General features: G+C 36.1%; 2 protein-coding genes across 2 annotated transcripts; both read left to right on the forward strand.

Moving 5' to 3' along the window:
* Window positions 1-793: 793 nt before the first annotated feature.
* Window positions 794-18,427, forward strand: LOC133190081 (farnesyl pyrophosphate synthase-like). The gene is made up of 9 exons (XM_061325551.1): window positions 794-810; window positions 1,150-1,361; window positions 1,446-1,580; window positions 12,696-12,776; window positions 13,036-13,158; window positions 14,885-15,049; window positions 16,410-16,487; window positions 16,667-16,801; window positions 18,036-18,427. The coding sequence occupies exons 2-9, from the start codon at window positions 1,218-1,220 to the stop codon at window positions 18,234-18,236; spliced, it is 1,062 nt and encodes a 353-aa protein (XP_061181535.1). The 5' UTR covers window positions 794-810; window positions 1,150-1,217; the 3' UTR covers window positions 18,237-18,427.
* A 5,162-nt stretch (window positions 18,428-23,589) lies between these two features.
* Window positions 23,590-25,850, forward strand: LOC133190082 (cytochrome P450 2B4-like). The gene is made up of 4 exons (XM_061325552.1): window positions 23,590-23,994; window positions 24,133-24,645; window positions 25,088-25,531; window positions 25,667-25,850. Exons 1-4 carry the CDS (start codon window positions 23,676-23,678, stop codon window positions 25,843-25,845), a joined length of 1,455 nt encoding a protein of 484 aa, XP_061181536.1. The 5' UTR covers window positions 23,590-23,675; the 3' UTR covers window positions 25,846-25,850.
* Window positions 25,851-26,099: the final 249 nt, after the last annotated feature.

Below are 26,099 nucleotides of genomic sequence, written 5' to 3' on the forward strand. Positions count from 1 at the left end.
ATAGATGAGGGTGGAGTATCATATACCTGAATTGAGGTCATATGAGGGTCAATATTTACAATGTTACCTCCAATAATTGATTCTTAAAAGATTATCATTCAAATGATCGCCAAATTAATTAAAACGTGCCTAGTTGGTCACATATACATTATATTTCTGTCAGTTCAGTCTCGCGTTGAATTATTCTCCTGTCATCTTGTGGATGGAAATGCAAAACGGGGAAAAATTGAAAAAAATCTAACGAAAAAATACTTTTTTTTCTACAAAAGAACATCATAAATCACTCATTTTTATGTTCAATTATTTCATACAGTTGTACTAAGCAATAATTCATACATAATCATGCGCGGATCGAGAGGGGTCGGGGGGGGGGGGGTCCGGACTCCCTCCTCCCCCCGGAATTTGCAGTTATTAAATGTACATACTAAACCAAAAGTGACCTTGGACCCCCCCCCCCCCTAGAAAACGCGGATTTGTGTTAAGTTGGTATGGAAAGTCATAGGTATGAACCTTTGGAAGTGAACACGCCCTCCCCCCGAAATAGGTTTATCGAGTGTAGGTTTTTTTTTTTTTTTTTTTGCTTGTCAAGAAATTTCTGGATTGGATTTTTTTTGGGGGGGGGGATTCCTGGATCCGCGCCTGATAATTATGAAAGAGAATTACGAAGTAATTTTTTCAAAGCTGTTTTTAAATGTCTCTTAAACATACCATTTTTTTAAAAAAATGATCCGCTCCTTTATTTCTATTCAAGGGCAGATCACTCTAAACGATACACAAAGCAACATGCAGCATGATCCACTTGATTAGCCGGTATTTCACATTTACACTGTTTATTTTCTACTTGAAACACTGAAAACATTTATGAGTTGAATCATTAGGTTAACAGAATTACTGACGGCTAGAGCTAGGTAATGTCCCTTAGCTGCTATGCAACTTCAATTCGAATTTTCTCAATGACAAAGATGCAATGTGCTGTATGTCGATTGCGCTATTTATTAAGTAGGACTCCATTGATGCCTTTTTGTCTTTATGATTAACAGCAACTGTTTGGGTTACAGTATGTGTGATGCCTTGAAGCCACATATGCTGAAGACGTGTTCATTAATCATATCGCTAATAATAGAAATTCTAGTTTCCTTTTATTTTTAGGGACATGCCGTCGCACTAATGATCATTTGACCTTACACCGCCAAAGTAATAAGAAATTTTTCAGCACCATGAACCATAATTCAGTCCCAAAAAGAGCTAAAATGGACGATCTGGGAGAATTTGACAAACTTTTTCCTGAGTTGCTGGAATGTCTGAATGAAGGATGTACAAAAGAAAAACAGTTAGACAAAGTATTTGCATGGTTCAGAGAGGTAAATATTATTAATGGCATGTTCTGTGATCAATACATGTTGTTTGATTTTACAAAATATAATTTGTGGCATCTTTATTCCCAGGTATCGGAGTATAATGTTCCACATGGCAAGAGGAACAGAGGTCTGTCTGTCATTGCTTCATTAAGATGCTTGAAAGAAATAGTTTCAGAGGAGGAAGAAAAATTAGCCAGAGTGTTAGGATGGTGTGTGGAGTGGGTGAGTTACATCAGAGACATATAATAGAGACATATAATCTCTATTATATGTATGTCTATTATATGTCTCTGGTTACATGTACTGAGTACATAAACACAGATTTTGACATGAAAAATTATCAACTGACAAGGATTCAAATACATGTACTCATCATGCTCATGTATATATACTGTAAGCTACCCAAGGGGTGGCTAGTATTTCTGAATCCTCAGTATGTATACAGGTCATTGCTTCATCATCTAAATAAATCATCTATTTACCAGGATGCACCAATTTAATTTGTTCTCATGTAAAATAGACCAGGCTCTTCTCTCTGTAGATACTTAGTGGAATAATACTTAAGATGATGATCAGTCATGCTTATCATTTATTGTACGTACAGCATCTCATTATCATAACAATATAGGCAATACACAAGTAACAACATAAGAAAACATAGCTGATTCTTCAGAAACACAAGTTTAGGTCGTCCAGTGTGGTAGGAGATTTCTAACTAGGCTAATTACGTGTAATTTACATTATAAGTATCTCACCGTCTTAGCTTTCTTCTTTATCTTTTTAAATGTTGCCGCCGTACAACTAGCTGAAATCTGTCGTAACGTAGTACGCGCTTGCTTATATAACCTCCTATCCCCTGTCACATGACACAAATTATCCAATGAAAATATGCCGTACGAACTATCAACCAATCAACAGCTTGTACGGGAAGCTGAGTTCCCACACAAGTTCCCACACAGAACTACTTTTGCCACACAAGCTGCCGTACAATATCGTAACAAAAATAACAACGTAAAAATAACAACTGGAAATAGAATACATAAAATAAACTTGACTAGACGAATAAATTAATACCTTCAATGTTTATAAAACATTCCTAGGTTGTACAATAGGTACTAAACAAAGTAGCGTATGAATATCGTAACTACCAACGATAGCGTAAACAAATGTAGTTCCGATTAAGCTGACTGATAATAAAGTTAATGCTGACAATAAAGGACTACTTATAGCCTCAAAATACACAACAACTCAAATTAAAATGTAGAATCTGATCCAATATTCATAACTTGAATCATAGATTACTATAGTAAATATGTCACTAAACCGGAAGTGACGATCCGAGTAAAGTATGATGGCTACCAAAACATGAAATGTAAAATCCACCCTCTTATCCCTGATATTATAAATCCTACGACTTTACATGAAGCAACAACAGGTAAAATATGATGACAATAGCTATTTCTACAATCGTATCAAGATAGGCTGACATATTATTTTCAATAAAATCGTAAATGAACAACTTTTCTGGCAGGCACATGATGAACATAGATTTAACAAGTAAGAGAACTGGACGACCGCACAATATTACGTATAAAATAAAGTGATATATTACAATATATTACACTCCCCACAACTTAATTACAAAATTCTCCTGAATTTGAAATTTACATCAACTCAACATAGCATTAACAGTCTTTACAGATTTTAAAGTCTGATGGGAATGTTCTTAGAGTCTATAATTGCAAGAAGGTCATCAGTGGAGCGGTCCCTAAGAGCACAAGATCTCTCAAGCATCTTTACCCAGGTCGAATCCCCATTGTCTTCGCTAACTATTGTCTTCAGTTGTTCATATATGTACCGAGCCTTTCGAACAATTTGTTCCTCCTTTTTCCCAATCTTCTCTACTGTGCCCGGAAGTGCGAGGAAATTGAACTTGTCTAATAAATCCACACGTTCGATACTGGAACTTCTTGTTGGGTCCATCTTCTGTTGAATGGTCATGGAAGTGAATTCCCAAGATAGAAGCTTTCTATCAGATGACATCCCCTGCCAGTCCTTTGGAGGCCATAAAATACTGAGATCTTTCAACTTCAGCGTAATCTGTTCTGTGCCCCAGTCCCTTCTTGCTGGAGGAAATAATGGCAAACATCCACGTTTTAGGAGGTTGAGGGCCCTTTCTGACATACTTGCTCTGGGTTTATTACTAGAAGAAGATTCTTTCACTGACTGTGAGGCTGGCTCAGATGGAGTTTCTGCTATGGCTGGTGCAGTGAGAGCAGGGGTTGGGCTTGAACATCTGATTTTCTTTGCGGGAGGACTGTTGTCATCTGCCTCTGTCGTTGTATATATCATGTCAAGGTAGTTCTTGTCAAGGCCAGCAAATTTCAATAATCTGGACTGGAAGGTAGGTGAACTTAATTGCACCATCTTAGTCTGGTCAACCTGAGGGGCTTCATTCCTCTTCTGTACCGACATCTTCCTTGAGAGACTGGCTACTCCTTTAGCGTCTGTGAGGATGGCATCTCTTATATTCATCTTAAAGATCTGTCTGCCCTGGCCTATAAACAAGCAAATTTTCCCCAACATCAGGGAGACGTGTAGTATCTCCATCTCTTCTATCTCAGGGGCAGAGGGCGTGTAGCATATAGTTGGTACATGTATGTCTAGGGCTTCTTCATCATAGTCAGGTTGAAATAGAGCTTCTGGGGTTGGGGCCTGTGTGTGTGTGATCTTTAACTTGTCCCATCCTCTCTGCCACTCATCCTTCTTTCTGGTTGTTCTTCTTGTGGTGGAAAGCCATTCCAAGACTAAAACTCTAGCATGGGTGGCAGAGGTACTCCCCCATTCTGTTCCGTTGACCAAGCGACTATATCCTTCTGGGTCGAGGCTGAACCACACACCATTACTTTCAGAAATCAAGTCAGATGGGTATTTGGCGAGCTGGTGAGGATGTGTTGACTTGATGTGGCTCCTGAGGTCTGTGACTCTTTTATATGTTCTTTCGTCAGGGCACCAAGGACAAACAACTCTCATAGTTCCATGTGTAGGCATCATATGGTTCTTGAGGTCTCTGTTGGAGGGAAAATTCAGGTGGCATATCCAGCACTCCATTACAATAGTCTAAAATCAAAGTAAATGGTTGTTAAAGGGGAGTTCATGCGTCATCTTACATCGTCTTATCTTCTTAAAGAGTTTCTTTGTTGTTTAAACTAAATAGGAAATCATAACATCAACACTTCTACTTCTGAAGTTAGCTACCACATGCACTAACATCTACATCTAAATCTCTAAGAGACTGGTTAGAACAAGACATCAAACATCTATAGGATTCAATGTGTGATGTGTACCAGGTAGTAGGTCCACGTCTATAATACTGTCTTATAAACGACTTGTTAACCATCTCTTTCAACATCTTTGGGAGAAGAGTTCTGGGTGATCAGGCCAGCTCTATCCCAATCTCAATGGTGCACCAATCTCACATCTACCATCTACATAAACATCTAAGTATGACTTCTTAAAAGTAACTTGAAACATAGGAATACAAAACAACATCTGAAGAAACTTCTATGCTTTATTTAAAATTTTCTTAAACCAGTTAGGGAGGGTTTTTCCTTTGTAGGGCATTAATCTGTCAACATGATAAACTTTTGCTGGTTTCCGAAGTGTTCTTTGCACGAGGTAGTTCAAATCATCTATTCGTTTGGTGATGAGGTAAGGACCCTTCCATTTTGAAGTTAGTTTTGGACACACCCCAACTTTCCTGGTATCATCATACAACCAGACAGGTTGACCTCTTTCTAACAGTTGTTTCTTTGCTTTAAGATCATAGTGGCATTTATTATATTCTGTACTCTTTTTCAGATGTTCCCTGGCCAGGGCATGAACATCAATCAAAGTTCTTTGTAGCTCATCTATGTACTCATTTGGTTCTATGCCATCATCTGTCTGACTGGGAGGTTTGCCAACAACTGCTTCTAGGGGTAGATTAACATTTCTGCCTAACATCATGAGATTTGGTGTTGTATTGATACTAGAGTGTATGGAAGCTCGGTATGCCATCATGACTTGAGGGAGATACTTATCCCATATTTTCTGGTTGTGCTCGCAGTACATAGTCAACATAGTAGCTAAGGTACGATTGAAGCGTTCCACACTGCCATTAGCTTGAGGTCGCATACTACTTGTCCTAGTTTTGTCAATATGGAGAAGTTCACACATTTCTTTAAAAGCTTTAGACTCAAAATTTCTTCCTTGATCAGAGTGGACTTGTAAAGGTGTACCAAACCGGCAGACTATTTCATTGACAAAAGTTGTAATAACAGTTTCAGCTTCTTGATCTGGGATAGCTATAGCTTCGGTCCATTTAGTGAAACAATCAATCATGACCAGAATGTATCTGTTACCTTTTGTAGACTCGGGAAGAGGTCCCAAAATATCTAGAGCTATCCTTTCCATTGGTTCTCCAACTATGTACTGTCCTAATGGTGCTCTGTTTTGTCTTTGGCTGGATTTACGAGCAGCACATAAATCACATTTTTTACAATATCTTGCAATTTCTTTTGACATTGATGGCCAGTAAAATGAATTTTTTATGCGGGACGTGGTCTTCTCAGCACCAAGGTGGGCTCCTGTGGGAACATCATGAAAGTAATGAATAACCTCTGATCTCTTCTGTTTTGGTACAACTAATTGTAATATGACCTTGTTTGTATCCACATCTTGGAACTCTCTGTATAACAGACCATTGATGACTTTAAGTCTATCCCATTGTCTCCATAAGGTTTTGAATGCCTCAGAATTGTGTGATATGACATCCCATTTTGGTCTTACAGAACCATCTGTCAAGGCTAATAAAAGCATGCCCATAGATTGGTCTTCCAGTTGCATCTGTCGAATTTCATCCACCCCCCATCCCTCTAGTATTACTTGGTTTCTGAATTGGCATTGGGCTATTTCTTTACTTCTGGTTGTCACTCTAATTGTTGGGATGGATTCAAGACCTTCACTTCCATTGCATTTTTCATCATCGCTATTGTCACTGTCATCTTTGTTTTGTTGTTGTCTTAGACATGGTTTGCAAGGATTTCTCGACAAGGCGTCTGCATTTTGATGACTTCGCCCTGGGCGGTGAGTAACTGTAAGGTCATAAGTTTCGATCTCTTGAAGCCATCGTACTGTTTGACCAGTGGGGTTCTTCAAGCTTCTGACCCAGCTGACAGCAGCATTATCAGTGCGAAGTAAAACCTTCTGGCCATAGAGGTAGGGATGAAACTTCCGAAGGGCAGTGACAACAGCTAACAACTCTTTACGTGTGACACAATAGGATTGCTCATGGCGGTTCATTGTTTTACTCATATAGGCAATTACTCTTTCTTTGCCCTCTTGATTCTGAGACAAAACTGCACCAACAGCTTTATCGCTGGCATCGGTATCTAGTGTAAATGGTAGTCCAGGTAATGGGAACCCAAGTATTGGCGAAGTTGTAAGAGCTGTTTTGAGGGTGTCAAATGCATTCTGACATTCAGGGGTCCATAAGAACTTTGTCTTTTTCTTGTATAAATCATGGAGGGGCTTTGCTATCTCTGCAAAATTCTTCACAAATCTTCTGTAGTAAGAACAAAGTCCAAGGAATGATCGGATTTGTCTTTCATTCCTTGGAATTGGCCAGTTTTTGACAGCTGATATTTTCTCAGTATCTGTCTGGATACCCTGTGAAGAAACTATGTGACCTAAGAATTTGACTTGTTTTTGGAAAAATATACATTTTGATGGCTTGAGCTTTAGATTTGCTTCTTGAAGTCTCGTAAAAATATTGGCTAAGCGCTGAAGGCCTTCCTCAAAAGTTGAACTGTAGGAAATTATGTCATCCATATAGACTAAGCATTCAGTCCACTGTAGACCTTTCAGTACATTCTCCATAAGTCGCTCAAATGTAGACGGGACATTAACTAGACCAAATGGCATGACTCGAAATTGGAAAAGTCCTAGTGTTGTTAAAAATGCAGTCTTCTCTTTGTCCTTTCCAGCCATTTCTATTTGCCAAAAACCTGAATTGAGGTCCATTGTTGAAAACCATTTGGCACCAGACAGAGAATCAAGGCATTCATCTATACGGGGCAATGGATAGGCATCTTTCACAGTTTTCGCATTCAACTGTCTGTAGTCGACACATGCTCTAGTGGCTCCATTTTGCTTTGCTACTAAAACTAGATTTGATGCCCAGGCACTGGTGGATGGTTCAATTACACCTTTCTCTAACATGTTCTGAACTTCTCTTCTTTCAATATCTCTTTTTGCTATAGGTTGTCTTCTTAGGGGTTGTCTCACAGGCTTCTCATTTTCTGTATCTATCTTGTGTTTTATTATACCAGTGCAGCCAAGATCATCTGGTGTCTTAGAGAATACATCTTTGTGCTGTAAGAGTAGTTTGAAGAAAGCATCTTTCTGTTCTTGGTCTAGATTTATGGAACTTCTTTCAAACATGTCAAGGAGATGTTCTGGTAAATCTTTTTCAAGAGTTGTATTTTCCTTGGTATCCTTAAGAACTAAGACTCTCTGTGGTATGGTACCCTGATCCAGTAAATATGCATTTCTGCATTTACCAATTGTAGTTCTGGCTTGAAGTTTTACAGGTTCTTCTCCAAAGTTTACAATGTTTACATGTATCTGATCAGACTGGGTATCTATCAAACCATCCAGTACTTGTATGTCATCACTGAAGGTGTTAAGTTGCTCTAGGAAGCCTATGTCGGTGAGGTCACCATTTCTGGTCAAAGCTACTGGAACCCAGACACCACAATTTGCAGGTATGGAAACTGTTTTCTTGACCTCCACATTTGTAGCTGCTTGATCATTGGCAATCCAGCATTGAACAGTTGTCTTCTTGGTCTGAAGTGTTTTTGTTTTGTAGTTAATGTGATGACAATACTGCAAGAGGAAGTCTTGTCCGAGTATAGCAGGAAGATCCATGTCAACCACCAACAAGTCAACTGCATGTGGAACATCTTCTAGAGAAATGTAAAATCTTCCAATACCATGGACCGACAATGTATGACCATTCAAATCTTGCACACACATGTTTGAGGGTTGAAGATCAGGACACGACTCCTTCGGAATCTTCAGAAATTCCACATGTGACAAAAGTGATGCAGTAGAACCACTGTCTAGTAAAAAATTAACATCCACCCCACCCAGTGTTCCAGTAATATGGAAACCATTATCTGAGATATTTTTCTCTTTATTTAAAACCACCCCCCTAGAGTCATCAGAACTAGGTCTTGGCTCCTCCACCAGCTGTCGACCTACAAGGCTGATGGTCTCCCATTTCCCTGTTGGTAATTTTGTCGCCTTAGTACATCTTGATTTCTTCTCTGCCCAGGTCTTTGTTTGTCCAAATAAGGACAGTCTTTAATAAAATGTTTAGGTGAGCTGCAATGGAAACAGAGTTGAGGGGAAAACTTCTTGTTGGCTCTTTCCAGGCGGTCCAATCTGCTACTGATTTCTTGAATTAGTGAAGATGAATCAGGAGAGTTGCTTCTAGGCGCAGTAGAAGATGTTAACTTACTCATCACTGGCACAGCTTGTGGAACATTAAATTCCTCATCATTTGTTTTAACAGCTCTAGCATGTTGTTTCTTTTTGTCATAGTTTTCACCAAGGATGGCTTCATATCTGTCAATTATATCAGCAGCTTCTGAAATGCTCTGACAATCTTTATCAATACATCTGCACTTCATCTCTACAGTTACCAGCTTGTAAAGGTGATTTAAAGCTAAGATTTCTTGAGCTTGCTCATCTAAATTACAGTAGGCTTTTTGAACCATCTGTCGGATATCATCACCTAGAGCAGCAGCACTCTCACCCTGTTGTCGTCTGCGTGATTCAAGCTTAGCTAACCATTTGTTCTGGTGTCTGGAATTTCCAAACCGCTGACTAAACTTGTTAATAAGGGCGTCAAAGGATCTTCTTTCAATCACAGATAAACTCATGTAAAATGTCCTGGCTTGGCCTCTCAAGCTTGCAGCAAGAAACAGTACTCTATCTCTCTCTGTCCACTGGCTTAGTTCTGCACAGTCATTGAAGTGTGAAATATACTCTTCCCAGCTTACAGTACCATCATAGGACTCTGGCTTCATCATGTAATTCACAGGTTGGATAGGGCTTGAAAACAGCTGAGGGGCAGGTCTACCAGAAAAACCACTATAGGTGCTTGGTGGTGGACCATGATTGTCTTCGTGTCTTTTTGGAGAAAATCTTTCATCATTGCTCGACTTCTGACGTTCATCATATGTGTCACCTTGACCACCATCATCAAATGTAACCGACTCAGGCACGCGTACCTCGACTTCATGATCAACCGACTCACCGGATTCTGACATCTTAAATTCTTTTTTTCGTCGTCTTAAATAAGTAGTAATGAATCTATTGTTAAATCTATGTCATCTTATCTTCTAAGACTTTAATGTTGTTAAACTACCACACTGGACGGCTCATGGGCTCGTATCAGGACACTAAAAAAATTTAGTATCCCACTTCTGACACCAGTTTGTAAGCTACCCAAGGGGTGGCTAGTATTTCTGAATCCTCAGTATGTATACAGGTCATTGCTTCATCATCTAAATAAATCATCTATTTACCAGGATGCACCAATTTAATTTGTTCTCATGTAAAATAGACCAGGCTCTTCTCTCTGTAGATACTTAGTGGAATAATACTTAAGATGATGATCAGTCATGCTTATCATTTATTGTACGTACAGCATCTCATTATCATAACAATATAGGCAATACACAAGTAACAACATAAGAAAACATAGCTGATTCTTCAGAAACACAAGTTTAGGTCGTCCAGTGTGGTAGGAGATTTCTAACTAGGCTAATTACGTGTAATTTACATTATAAGTATCTCACCGTCTTAGCTTTCTTCTTTATCTTTTTAAATGTTGCCGCCGTACAACTAGCTGAAATCTGTCGTAACGTAGTACGCGCTTGCTTATATAACCTCCTATCCCCTGTCACATGACACAAATTATCCAATGAAAATATGCCGTACGAACTATCAACCAATCAACAGCTTGTACGGGAAGCTGAGTTCCCACACAAGTTCCCACACAGAACTACTTTTGCCACACAAGCTGCCGTACAATATCGTAACAAAAATAACAACGTAAAAATAACAACTGGAAATAGAATACATAAAATAAACTTGACTAGACGAATAAATTAATACCTTCAATGTTTATAAAACATTCCTAGGTTGTACAATAGGTACTAAACAAAGTAGCGTATGAATATCGTAACTACCAACGATAGCGTAAACAAATGTAGTTCCGATTAAGCTGACTGATAATAAAGTTAATGCTGACAATAAAGGACTACTTATAGCCTCAAAATACACAACAACTCAAATTAAAATGTAGAATCTGATCCAATATTCATAACTTGAATCATAGATTACTATAGTAAATATGTCACTAAACCGGAAGTGACGATCCGAGTAAAGTATGATGGCTACCAAAACATGAAATGTAAAATCCACCCTCTTATCCCTGATATTATAAATCCTACGACTTTACATGAAGCAACAACAGGTAAAATATGATGACAATAGCTATTTCTACAATCGTATCAAGATAGGCTGACATATTATTTTCAATAAAATCGTAAATGAACAACTTTTCTGGCAGGCACATGATGAACATAGATTTAACAAGTAAGAGAACTGGACGACCGCACAATATTACGTATAAAATAAAGTGATATATTACAATATATTACAATACTGTAAAATCATATATTTTCTTTGGGTCAAATTTTCATGGTTTGAGGAAAAAATATTGGTTCATGGGGATTTGATTTTGTGGTTGAAGAAGCGGTGAGTTGTTATAATTATATGTGAAAGTAACATTTCGTGGAAGAGATGAATTCTTTGGTTTCTTCATACCTTGAAAACAACAAAGATTTAACAGGTCGGGGAATCTACCTTATATGGATATTGTTGTCATTGCGCACAGCGGTGCTTACAGCCAACAGTCGTCCAATCCAGTGAATGAGCTGAAAAGCATGATGATCTACTACATGTTTATATTTTACTACAAACACTTGGGTCAGGCAAATTTAGGACGCAATTTCAAATGACTGTGGGAAAGTCAACTAATAATTATTTTTAATGTTTTTGTGAAAAATACGAAGAATAGGTACTAATTAAGATTACCCATGCTCACGTTAACAAACAAAGTCAATTTTCCGTGTTAAATAGTACGTTGAAATACCGCTCGCAAAGTCTTCAAAAGTAAATAAGAATCCAGTTTTTATAACTTGATAGTCGTAATTTTGCCATGCTACTGCTGTTATTCGTTGTTGCTTTGTTATTTGTTCACTAGAAATTTAAAGTTAATGCATTTATTAAAAAAAAAACCCATAAGTTTATTGCTGCACAGCATTTATTTTAAACAGTATTAATTCTCATGTACATCGATCATAGAACGTGTATTGAGTAGCATATATATATCGTTGTAAACAATGACCACATGTGAGTACACCTCAGAGTCGATTATTTTGGACCACGGAATAGTCACATGAAATTCATATTCACTGATAGTACAGCACAGGAAAAGCAGCCAAACAATTGTAAACTTACGGACTTGTACAATGGAGTGTAGAAAACAGCCATTTTACCATTGTAAAACATCTGTATGTAAATGTGAGCATGGAGTTCGTAGATAATGATGTACAGATTGTATTAAGTGTGTTAAATGCTTGGATAAATGCATCATGTCTTTCCGAAAGCGATTTGAAAAACTGGCCTTTTCGAAACGTACATGTAGTATTTTTTGTAGTAACCCATAATGCAACTCATTAAGCCGATTGGACGGTTTGTCAGTCACGATGGTGCCTCATTTAGCATGTAAATTTATTACGTCACAGAAAATAGTTTCCTTGACCTGTTTAACCACCAAGAAAATTAGTGATTTCATGGTAAATATATATCACATGTTTACTCCTTTATACAGTAGGTATAGCTCACAGGATATCGTTTTCATATCCACAGTTGTGATGTCACAATTGTTTTTACGTGAATTTGATCAGGTCAAATATTGTGGATTTACATATAAATATAAGACAGTGTAAAACATGAAATGGCTTCATGTAAAACATGTGACAAAAAGAATCTCCCCTGGTTTGTGGTTTAATATATGTGATTTTTTAATCCAGTGAGTTGTGTTTTTATCCCCATGCCAAGGTTCAGGGATAAAAATACACAACTTGATGGATAAAAAAATCATTACAAACCAAGGGAGATCCTATATAGCATTATAGCACTTGTGAATGATTTCAGCTTCAGGCCTTTTTCCTTGTCGCAGATGACATAATGGATAACTCTACAACAAGGAGAGGAAAACCATGTTGGTACAAAAAGGTACAGTACACCTCAAACATTCATTAAATACTAAAAGTTAAGATCTAAAGCTGCTGGAAAGTTGGGAATTGCTGAGAAACACAAAATTTGTCATTCATTCACATGTCAAGTTCACTCTAGTGAATCACTAGCTATCACATATTCCTGCAAAGCAAAATATTTGAATCCTGTAACTCTTTGAAAACCTTGTTAAAACTTTTGTCTATCTGATTGGAGATGTAAACTGATGTTAACTGAAGTGGTTGACTGTACATTTTAGGATGGAGTGGGGATAGTAGCAGTGAATGATGCTTTCTATTTAGAATCCTGTGTTTACCACATCATGCGTAAATATTGCAGAGACAAACCATATTACATCAACATTGTAGACTTATTTCACGAGGTGGGTTTCTAAACTAACAATCAGAGTTTACTGCCTGTTCCTGTAGTTTTCCAAGCATTTATGCTTCATGTTACATATTTATATATATTTCAAATTACAATTTAGGCCATCTTTAAAATAATGTTTGTTTGCCCTCTCCCGACCCAGGGTAAAAAATTGGGTTGGTAGGTAGGTGGGAAAAATTTTTTTTCCTCAGAAAATTTCAGTATCAATTCTGAATTTTTAAAATATATTCAAGTTAAATTTATAATAAATACATTGTTTCCTGGAGGTTAAAAAAAGTTTTGAGTTGGACCGTTTTTAGCCAGTCGGTCAGTAGAGGGCAAACAAACAATTTTTTGAAGATGGCCTGGGTAAAAACATTAAACTCTCCACAAGTCAGGGTGTGAGGTATAATTATCTCTTGGGATGGTCGTATCAGGGTTCTATGATAATTATTACTATCATCTAAATCTGTATGCACTCTTAAGCCCAAGAGTGAAACAGAGAATATACATGTATAGTAATAGAATTACTGAGGATAGTAAATCTCTGCACAGCCCTGATCAGTCTGATTAAAATCAAACCTTCACTAGCTCCTTTTTATTTTGATTGTCAAAATAAAAAGGAGCTAGTGAAGGTTTGATTTTAATCAGACTGAACCCTGATAAACTCTCAATGACTAATGCATATATGGTACATGTATAAAATAAGCCACTCAAATTTACTAGGATGAAATACTTCAACATATTTAACTAGATGTGTTTGTGAAGCACTGATGCCCCTGTATGGCAACTTATTGCAAAGGTTAAACTTTCTCAAATGCAAATCAAATATGTTGGTACCCAAAGTAAGGTCTTGTCTCAAGAAATATACCTGTGACATGTGAAAGCCCTAGCAGCAATCATTGAATAGATATGGAAAAAGTTACAGTTTTTCAAAAGTAAGTCAAACATCAAGGTCAAGTCAAAATTAATGGTGCCCAAGGAAAGGCCTTCTCACAAGAAATACACATTGTGGAATATGAAAGCTGCAGCACCAATCATTCAAAAGTTATGGCCAAGGTTAAAGTTTTTCAAAAGTAGGTCAGACTCCAATGTCAAGGTTGATGGATTACAATTGTTGGTATTCAAAGGAAGGTCTTGTCACAAGGAATAGACTTGTTAAATATGAAAGCCCTAGCACCAACTGTTCAAAAGTTATGGCCAAGGTTAAGGTTTTCCAAAAGTAGGTCAAATGTCAAGGTCAAAGGATTAAAGTTGTTGGTATCCAAAGGCAGGTCTTGTCTAAAGTATTATATATGTGAAGTATGAAAGCCCTAGCACCAGCCGTTCAAAAGTTATGGCCAAGGTTAAAGTTTTTCAAAAGTAGGTCAAACTCCTAGGTCAAGGTCAAAGGGTCAAAGTTGTTGGTATCCAAAGGAAAGTCTTGTGACAAGGATTACATATGTGAAGTATGAAAGCCCTAGCACCAATTGTTCAAAAGTTATGGCCAAGGTTAAAGTTGGGTAAAATTTTGCAAAACTTGGTTAAATTCCAAGGTCAAAAGGTCAAATATGATGGTACCCAAAGAAATTTCTTGTCACAAGGAATACACATATGAAATGTGAAAGCCATAGCTCCAAACAATCAAAAGTTATGGGCAATGTTGAAGTTTTTGCGGACAGTCCGATGGACGGGGTAAAAACTTTATACACACGAATTTGCGATATGGGGGAATAAAAATGAAAGTATTCTCTCTCTCCTAGACAACCATGCAGACGGTGAGGGGTCAGTGCCTGGATATGATCACAGCTCCCTCTGGTGGCAGAGTAGATTTCACAGACTTCACGGAAGACCGATACAATGCTATTGTCAAGTGGAAAACTGGCTATTACTCCTTCTATCTACCTGTGGCACTGGCGATGTACATGGTAGGGAATACACATATTGTAAATAAAAGTATACATGTAACTGATGACCATTTGTGAAAGAGTGGCATAACTTATTGCCATTCAGTATTTGTATAGTGTTATAACTGATTACCATTTTGTATTTGTAAAGTGGTATTACTGTTTTGTATGGTTTGTAAAGTGGAATACATGTAACTGATAACCATAAGGGATTTGTAAAGTGGTACAACTGATGACTATTTCATATTTGTAGAAGGGTTTAACTGATAACCATTTGGTATTTGTAAAGTGGTAAAACTGATAACCATTTGGTTTGAAGAGTGATATAACTGATTACCATTTAGTATTTGTAGACTAGTACATGTTTAACTGATTACATCTTTGCTAGCCAAGGGTTTCTGATACGCTACTCTCCTCATAAGCCCTTGGCCTACGGTGTTAAAAAAAAGTTTGGATTTTTTTCTCAAGTTGTGATTGGAGTTGATTGACATCGTTCGACCAATCATCATTTGATTTTTTGTAAATGACGATATCTGCGTTCGGGATATATCTTTACTCTTTAATCTCCGGAATGAAAAACGCAAGTAAACAACGACCCGTGATATAACATGCCATTCTATGAATAGCTATGATGTCATCCAATATCTTAAGCTATGTGCAAAATATGTGATTAAGAATCTGTACTGAAGATGTAGATTTGCACTTTAACATGTTAAAATAACAAATTAACATAACTCAATACCTTCTTGTTAATTATTCTTTAAAAAACATTTAATTTTTTTTAATACACTTTTTATTTCTGTCGATGATGCAATCTGTGTGTACTTGTAAGAATCGTGATCATGTGACGAAAACAATCCCTTCTTTTGTCAGCACCATAGGCCAAGGGTTTATGAGGAGAGTAGCATATCAGAAATCCTTGGCTAGCGAAGATGAACTGATTAACGCTTTGTATTTGTAAAGGAGTATAATTGATTACCATTTTTGCATTTGTAAAGTGGTATAACTGATTACCATTTGGTATTTGTAGAGTGACAAAGGTGATGACCATTTGGTATTTTTTTAGTGTTATAACTGATTATGGTTAGGTATTTGTAAAGTGTATAACTGTTTACCATTTTATTTTTTGAAAAGTGGTAAAAATAGTTACCATCTAGTATTTGTAGACTAGAGTATGTGGTTTAGATGGTCAATATTTGGTATTTGTAGAGTGGTAAAACTGATGACCATTTGGTATTTGTAGAGTGGAATAACTGATGACCATTTGCTATTTATAGAATGGTTTAGCTTATTACCATGTAGTATTTGTAGAGTTGTTTATAACTGATTATTGTTTGATATTTGTAAAGTAATATACCAGATTACCATTTGGTATTTGTAGAGTGGGATAACTGATGAAGATTCACATCAGAGAGCACAACACATTTTACTGCATATGGGCAGATATTTCCAAGTACAGGTATATCTCCATCTGTATCTTCATCTATTCAAATATTATTTTTAGATTTTGTTGAATTTCTCACTGGTTCTAAACAATTTTCCAACTCAGGTACTGCTAGTAAATGTAGGGAAAAAAGACCATAAAAGAATCATGATTAAAACATTTCTAATGCATAGAGTAATGTTTACTTTTTTCAGGATGATTACTTGGATTGTTATGGCAATCCGGAGGTTATAGGAAAAATAGGAACTGATATTCAGGAAAATAAATGTAGCTGGTTAGTGATACAGGCTCTGAGAAAGGCAACTCCTTTACAGAGGAAGATTTTAGAGGTATGTGGAAGACATGGTAATTTGGACAACGTCTAGGTCACTGGATTTGAAGTGTAAAATTCTTGCCCACAGCATAATTTCTTAATGAAATAACTTTAGAAGTTCCACTTGCCAACATTGTTGATAATGTGACTATAGGATATGTCATGACCTTAAACAGAGGTCATTTAGATAAGTTCAGGCCTGGAGGTTATAAAACTTTTTGAGTATGTATTCCGTGCTCAGACTTATACACTGTACTCCAAAACCATACTCATGCTCAAAATTCCATTCTAAATTGTATAAAAAATTTGAGTGTGAGTGTGGTTTTAGATAATGCAGTACGAGCTTGATCACAGAGTACGTACTCAAAAAGTTTTATAACCTCCAGGCCAGAAGTGAATTCTAAAGGTCTCAGACATATAAAATAACTTTGTATTGGAGGAGCATCAGGAGGATCCTAGCCATGGCTATTTGTAGAAGGTCAAGGACTTGTAAGTTAAATGTTCTATTGGCCATGACTCTTTAAAGATAGAACTGTGAAAGATCATATTTTTCATACTCAGCACAGAGGTTGCTCTTGACAAGTGGTGTATAAACTTCAACCAATTACATTGCGGCAGGATTCAGGCCATGTGTATTGGCAGTATGATTTTCTAGCAAAATTGCAAAGTTTTTTTTTTTAAGTTATGCCCTTTCTCAAAAAAGAAAGTATGTTCTTTCTTTATTTGACTCCTGGAGGTATTCCTATTAGGACAGTTGTCCATTCTGTTTCTTTCTGTAATTTGTCACATCAATCTGCCTAACACACTTATCCCTTTTGCCTCTAAGATGTACATGTACCACATTGAAGTGTGTGGTTTACATGATTCACTTCACTTATAATAGTGTTATATACTATTGTAATCATGGCAGCATACTGACCATACTTTAATGCTGTACATGAACTAATTTCAAAACTCATATTTTTTCCCTTTTGTTTTTTTATGCAGATTCATGCTCACTGTCAAATATGAATCTGTTTATCCCAATTAGCACTACTTCAAGGGACCATTGATTCCCATGAGCGTCTTTTATATGTTACATCTAATTTTCTCTTTGCAAAATTTTAATGGTGAGATGTAATTAATACATAAAGGGAAAAATAGCAAAATAAACCACCTCTAAAGTCCTCAAGTAAAGGGACATTCTTCAGTAAAACTATTAATTTGTCAACATCTTTTTATATTTAAAGATACTTCAATGTATTTTTCAGGAAAATTATGCAGATACTGATCCAAATAAAGTACAGAGAGTGAAAGATTTATATAAAGATTTAAAACTGAAGGAACTCTATCATGAATTCGAAGAAGAGAGCTACAAAGAACTTATAACTTTGATTGAAAACCAAAGAGGGAGTTTGCCGGAATCTGTGTTTTTAACATTTGCAAGGAAGATATATAAGCGAGAAAGATAACAGAACATTACATTAAGACTTTATCATTTAAAATATTTCGACACAAGTTTTTATGTAAATACAAACATGAACAAGTAATACAGAACAAGAATCATACTTATTTATCAAAAGTAAGTTCCTTATCAAAGTTTGTCATCCATCTGTCAGTGTGCATGTCTCCAACCTTTTGTATGTGGTCTGTGAACAAGAAATTCATATTCTACATGTACTTATATTGAGCTTTTAAAGTGAATACTTTAATTCTGGTTGTAACGCTGTATTTGATTGGATAAAAAATTTACTTTATATCATATAAAATGGGTTGCCTACGTCACAATGACTTGCGTCAAAAACGTGTCAATCCGCCTGAGGTTACATTCAAATTTTGTACAAATTGAAGTCATTTTTTTAAGGACAATCATCCTTTTTTCTTATACCAAATGAATGAAAATTAAATTTTAAGGAATGAATTTAATAGCTACCCAATTTATACAGTATAAACTGGGTTGGAACAGTTAACGCTTTTTTATAAACTGCTTCGCGGTTTATAAAGCGTAAACTGCCCCAACCCAGTTTATACCATATAAAATGGGTAGCTATTAAAATCATTCCTTAAATAATAAATAGGTAATTGACTGAATACTAACAGTTATAAAGTTAGTTCTGGTCCAAATAAGTAATATGGAGGCATCCGAGGTGTGAAATGGAAATCTGTATTGGGCAAGACGTAGCATGGAATGAATTTATCCTGCTGGAGACCTTTACAAGATTTGTTTTTATTAAATAAAATATCATTGAACATCATATATTCTCAGTATTACATAATTGCAGTTCAAGATACGAACAATAAATTTCTTCAAACAAAGGTTTTCTTGCTGCCATTTATTTACAACAGATTCATGTAGAACAGAATCTCACGCCCCTGCTCAGAGACGGTGCATTAGAAAATTTCAGAGAGTCATTTTGCTTTTGCAAAATTTTACAAAACTTTAACCTTGGTCTTAACTTTTGTATGGTTGGTGCTAGTGCTTTTATATTTCACATGTGTATTCCTTGTGACCAAGACCTTTCATTAGTTACATGTACCAACATTCTTGACCTTTGAGTTTGACCTACTTTTAAAAACAAACCTTGGCCATGACCTGCCATATGGAGGCATCAGTGTTTCACAAATAAATGGAATCTCTGAATTTTGAACATATGGCATATAGTAATTGCCTATGCTTGGATGATTATATTTGTCACATTACATGATGCTGTAGTAGTCCCATTACAGTGAGGGCTTATATGGCACTGTTATTGCCCAGGTTCACTCTATGTATTGCATTGAAAATACATGCGCCTTAGTTGACAATGGTTTTCGAGGGGTGAAAATTTTCAATGTTACACTCAACTACATGCAATATTTATTATATTATACTGAATGTTTTATACAAGTACATTATAACAGTGAACCTTGTGCGCATAAATTCTGCGCAGTCACTATTTTTTGGAATATCACCTGTCGTCAAGCAATCTTGACTGTTGCTATGCTGCAAGGTGTGGCTTCATCATTCAGCAGGTAATAGTGTATTTTAACAAATGTTTCTCGACGAATCAGATTCAACTAATTTATATGAAAGTATAATATCAAAATATGTAATAATATGAATATTTTTTTCATATTATCTCCTTGGGGAACTTATATAGCCCAATATGTGCTTTTTGAGAGGATGAATAGACAGATTGTTTATTTTTTCTCTATTTTCATGTTACTCGGTTGACTTTCGTTATTATTTGTGATCTAAGGACTGACTTTATCCCCTGATTCCTAATCTGTCTTTGTGAGGGTGTGTGTGTGTGTTTGTTTCCATCAGTAATGTCATTATACAAGCTTTGTAACTCATTGATTTTGTTTGTTTGCTTTTTGTCCTATTGAGAATTTTTCACTCATTTTAGAAAGCCACCAATTGCCGGTGGAGGGCTACAAATTTAGATCTGTACTAGGCATTTATAGCCATTGAGCAATGAAACATCTTTTTCATGCCAGCATCTACTGCAATATGAGACCTCTGTGTATACAGTCTCATCTGATGAACCAGGGTAATGCAAGCAAAGAGAAAAGGTCATCAGAGGTTTTTTTAGGGTGCATAACCATAAACTAGCTTTGTTTGTTTTCTAATGTAGAATATATACACTGGCAAAATCATGAGAAGGGGGCACAGCTGCAAATTAGCTTTGCTTTCTATAGTAAATATATGAATACTTGCAAAATTTATTGGGGGCATGTCCTCTCCCATTCCTGTATGCCTGTATTTTCTGCTCAGCATGAGTGATACAGCTGAGGAAGAGCTAGGGGACATCAGACTTGCTTTGGATGCTGTACATTACTGCAGTTTGCATATAAGTGATGCAAGACATTTGCTGCAAGTCCAGTCCCAAGTACTGGTACGTCTGGTAGATGCTAATTGGATCAAACTTGAATAAATGATGCATCAAGGGATGATTACAACCAGACTAGCTTCAAATGACTTGATGTTTCTGGAGCAGAACCATTTCCTTGTTAGTGGAAGCCCTTGTTACTTAACAAACTTGCACAAGGATTCTTCTTGTCAGCCTTGCATCAGATGCTGCACCCAAGTAACTGTTTTTGTGATAAGCAGCTAGTGAGTATGACCCTATAGAGCTACATCCAGGTCAAACTACTGTATGGATTTTAAGTTGACTAATGTAAGACTTCATTCCGATCTTATATTTTAATGTGTAACTATAGTCATTTGTTGATAAATTTATTATAGATAAAGTGTCTTAATATTCATTTGATATGAGACAATGCCTCAGTGTGATAATCATATCCATGTAAAATTTTAAAATTACCTGTTGTTTGTAAAAATGGCATTGTTTTAAACTTTGTTTTAAAATTGGAATGCATCATGTATAAAACAAAATTATTTTTAAAAAATGTGTAACAAGTACAACACTTTGTTATTATTCAAAAAATGTTAAATAGTAACTGCTCAATGATGTAACATTGTATTATAAAGGTCATTGTTGTTATATCTTACACATGTAAACTCTTATTATACCCTCCACTTATAAAGTGGGCTGTTTATAGTAATGGGGATGTCCGTCAATATATATATCTGAACATCCTTCCATTGTCCATAGCACTTGGGGATACCCAGCTAGTATCCACAACTCCTATAGCCTACCACTGAATAAAAGCGTTTTGATTAACTGAATTGAACGTCTATTTATCAGCAATATAATAGTTCAGAATAGTAAATCGGGAGTGGGGTGGGGGGTCCTTTGTTTTTTTAGTATAATTTAACAAAGAATACCTCTTCTTGAATAATTGTATATCACTTGCATGAATCTACAATATATTTTACAATGCACAGGCCCTTAGATTGCTTTAAAAAAAATTAAAGGGTATCTTTTTTTATACACCCCAATTTTTTAAGTCGAATTTAAGCGATCCAAAGGCCTGTGTACGATGTATGTATATAAGCTACATTTTGTAATGCAGATGTAATCGAAATAAAAGCTTTTTAGACATGCTACCAATGCAGAAGATCTACAATTATGTTAAATTAATCTCTAATTATAATCATTATATACCGGTACATTTTCAATTCATTGTAAAAAAAAAATGTAGTCATTCGAGTATGGAACAACCTTAATATTTTTATGAAGCTAATGTACATGTTTATATATAGGGTGTCTTTGAATTTCCTCTAACACAAGAACATGCATCAGAAATATGGCGAGGTTTAGGTTGAATCTGAAGCAACATCTTGTGTCAGTGATGATGAATTTTTGGGTGCATTTTTGGGGTTGTTGAGCAAAGTAAGATTTCAGAATCTCCGATGTTAATTAGTAACTCTTACAATCTTTCAAGGTAAAGGTAATGGCCTAACAACTTCAAATGGTTATTTTTCGATAAAACATACAATAATTTAAAGTCAATTGGTATTTTAAAGGGATATTGTATATATTACGTTGGTATATTATTTAGTTACGATTGGTATTGGTGATGAAATACGAAATGCGCATCTAATTTTTCTTTATTGTCTGTATTGTCGTTACATGATATATAGAAAAAAAACATGACCGAGTTTATTGATAGCAAACAAGATAATGCGAATTAAATCCAATTTGGTGTTATAACGATATTTAAATGTATTTGTACCATAGGACTGGCGGTAAATTTAGATTTTGCTTTCTTGTTGCTGTGGTGTATTTGCCAGAAGAATCACAGTTTTTTAAAGTCACGCCCACCTTTTGGCATCAAGCCATACTGTGTCAAGACCTTGACTAATGAATGAATGATGTCAATTTCAAGACCAAGGCAATGGCTGATGAATGAATTAAGTCAACATTTTAAATTTCAAAAATACTAACATTATTTAGCTTGTCGGTGTCCGCTTCATAAATGGTTCTGTATGTTTTCTCCGCGTATCCTTAAGCAGTAAATGATACGTCCTATCTCGAATTCTCGTCATTTTCTTTCCCGTCTCCAAATACATATAGCAATTTCACATCAGAAGTCCCCGCATTTTTTTTACTTCCAATACCATTTCAAACTTTCACTAAAATGTCACAAATCATTTCATTTTTTTCTGTACGCCTATTGCCATAAAGAAAAAGTTCAATGCCGATGTTTCCCATATCCATCCCCCTTTTTTTCAAAAAAAAAAAAAAACACGATCTAGAAAGATAAATTTTCTTTCAGAGTTGACGGCTTGAACATAAAAGCCTACAATCGCTACCCCTATACCTGTACCTGACAAAAATCATGTTTTCTGCGTCTTCAACATTTCAAAGGTACAATATCTTCACACGTACCAATTCCGATTTTTTTACCAACAACTTGTAGTAGCAGTGCCGCAGTAAAATATGATCCTTGCAGATGGAGACAGCTATTTATACAGACTCCGGACCGTGTCTTGACACCTCGTAGTAGGCGGTGCTATTTATCAACTCGCTTTTCTCTCATTGGTCCTCTGGTACAAGTAACTTACACAATAGATATTAATTGGTTAGCTGTAAATACACTCACAGTTTTTATTCACTCGGAGCTCCGCCCCTCGTGAATGAAAAACTGAGTGTATTTACAGCTAACCAATTAATATCTATAGTGTAACTATAACATATAACACAGAAAAATAACAAGACACAGGGGTAAAGTGAAATTGGCACGTCTGTAGGTCATTCAGTAAAGACAGCGAAATATATGAATATTTATGGTCTTCTTTCATCAGTTAGTCCTCAGTGTCATATCGAAAGTAGGTTGAAAAACTAGAACGTTTAAGGTGACAAGCTGGAACGTTTTAGGTTAGATATCGTTTGCAAACATTGTATTAAAAAGTATTTAAGTTGATGGAAAAAATACTTCTCTTTAGAAGGTGCGAATTTAATTGAGAACTTGGATGAGATAATACCAGTTCATTAGATTTGAAAAAAAAAATATTTTGCATTATGTGGGTTACTGTGGCCATTATTGTTGTTTTGGTCTGTTTAATTTGTGGTCTGTCCAGACGACCAAAATGTCTTCCACCAGGTCCGAGAGGCTACCCAATCATCGGCAACGTGGGACTCTTCAAACCTTCAGAAGCTTTGAAAGCTCACAGAAGTCTGAAGAAGATTTATGGAGACATATACTCTTTAATGTTTTTCTACAAACCCATGATAATTGTCCATGGATATCACCATATAAGAGAAATTCTGGTAAAACATGGCGATGTGTTTTCAGAGCGACCCAAAATTCTTCCTTCTGTAGCTGTTGCAAAGGGGAAAGGTTTGTTTTTTGTTGAACATAATGTACAGTACGTAATGAAAGTTTAACCATAGTAAAAACAAAACATATTCTATCACTAAACATGTGAATCAGCACAACATTAAATGTAATTTGTGTGTGACTTATTTTGCTTTATAGGATTGCTTTGGTCAACTGGTCCATTATGGAAGGAACACCGAACGTTTGCTCTGACAACGATGCGCAAGTTTGGATTCGGGAGACGTTGTCTGGAAAGCCAGATCATGGATGAAGTAGATTGTTTAATGGACGAATTAGAAAAATATGAACAGGAGGCTTTCGATATACAAAGCATTCTAAACAGCTCGGTGTCTAACGTTATTTGCTCACTTTTATTCGGTAAAAGATTTAATTACGAGGATGCAAAATTTAAGCGATTAATTTATCTGATAAATAAAGTAGCCTCTACTGCAAGTGCTTCTTCAATCCGCTTTCTTTTTCCTTGGCTTCGCCATTTCCAAACAAGAAGGACTCGCACAGCAATGGAGAGCAGTAATGCCATGACTGCATTTGTCACAGAAATGGTAGAAGAGCACAAAGTAAATTTCGATGAGAACAACATCAAAGACTACATCGATGCTTACCTTCTGGAACAAAAACAAAGAGGAAATGAAATTAACACGACATTTACAGGTAATAAAATGGCAATCAAATTGAAACTACTCATCCTCCAAAATGAACACTATTACGCGTTATTTAAACTTTGTTAAGAATGATCACCGAAGTTTACATCTATGCGAGAAAATTAAAGCCATTTTTGCCTTTAGACAAAATTTCAGTCAAATTTTTTTTACATTTATAAAAGTTTTGAAAGTTACTAATGAAGTTGGAATAGGTCTGAAATTGTTTTGGAGGAAAGTTTAGTAAGTTGAAAATACTATATAAAGTTGTGAACCATACACATAAGAAACTTCAAGTTTGGTTTAGAGGTAGGGTTGTTTTCCATGAGATTAAAGTTGAAGTGTGAGCACAACTTTTGGTTTCCGTACTGTAGTACATTACATGTATGTAGTATAATAGAAAATCTATTATTTAGACGGGATTGCTTTTCCATGATGCGTTTCACTTTTGACAGATGAACAACTTATCGTCAGTGTACGAGACTTCTTTGCTGCTGGCACTGAAACTACTTCCACAACACTTAGATGGGCGCTTCTATACTTGATTCATTATCCACATTGGCAGAAAAGGCTCCAGAAAGACATCGATGAAGTAATCGGTCAAGGCCAGCCTAGGATGGAACACAGGGAACAACTGCCAATGGTGGATGCGTTCATTCTTGAAATTCAACGCCTGGCAAACATACTTCCATTGAGTTTGCCCCATGCATCTAATGAGGATTTTGTGTACAATGGACATCTCTTTCCAAAAGGGGTCATTGTATTTTGCGTTTTAGATTCTGTATTGTCGGATCCTGAAATTTTCCCCGAGCCTTCAAAATTAAAACCAGAGAGGTTTTTAGACGAAAGTGGGAAATGTCAAGGAGAACAGAAAAATAGACTGATACCGTTTTCAATGGGTACAGAGTTATGATCATATTAGAAACACGTAATAAGTCATTATTTCAATCAAAATTCCGAAAATCTGTTCAGAAATTACTAGAACATACACTAAATTCTGTGTAACTAAACACTTCCTTAATTTTCTTTTATAGGACGCAGGGTGTGTTTAGGAGAATCGCTTGCCAAAATGGAGCTATTCTTATTCTTCACCAGATTTCTACAAAAGTTTGAGATAAAACCAGAGAATTCCGAGTGTTTGCCTCCTCTGGAGGGAACCTTTGGATTAACCCACATGCCACAAGCCTTTAAAATAAGACTTTCAAAACGCTAGATCTTCATAAAGGAGATGGGTGAACATGACGAGCGATAAGCCTATAGTGTGACAAACATGAAGATGAAAAATTAAATTTCAATTATATCAAAATTTCCCTTGATATTTCCTCTAACATTAAAATATACTTTATGTAAAATCTCTACAATTTGCAAAAATCCCTCAAAGATTGAAATTATTTGCCTGTAAATATTAGACACACACTAAAGCGGGCAAAAAGAGTCATTTTCTCATACTATAACACTATTTTTCGA

The sequence above is a fragment of the Saccostrea echinata genome, unplaced genomic scaffold, assembly GCF_033153115.1.
Source record: "Saccostrea echinata isolate AGI-Se365-2 ecotype Australia unplaced genomic scaffold, CSIRO_AGI_Sech_v1 ptg000020l, whole genome shotgun sequence".
Classification (NCBI taxonomy): domain Eukaryota; kingdom Metazoa; phylum Mollusca; class Bivalvia; order Ostreida; family Ostreidae; genus Saccostrea; species Saccostrea echinata.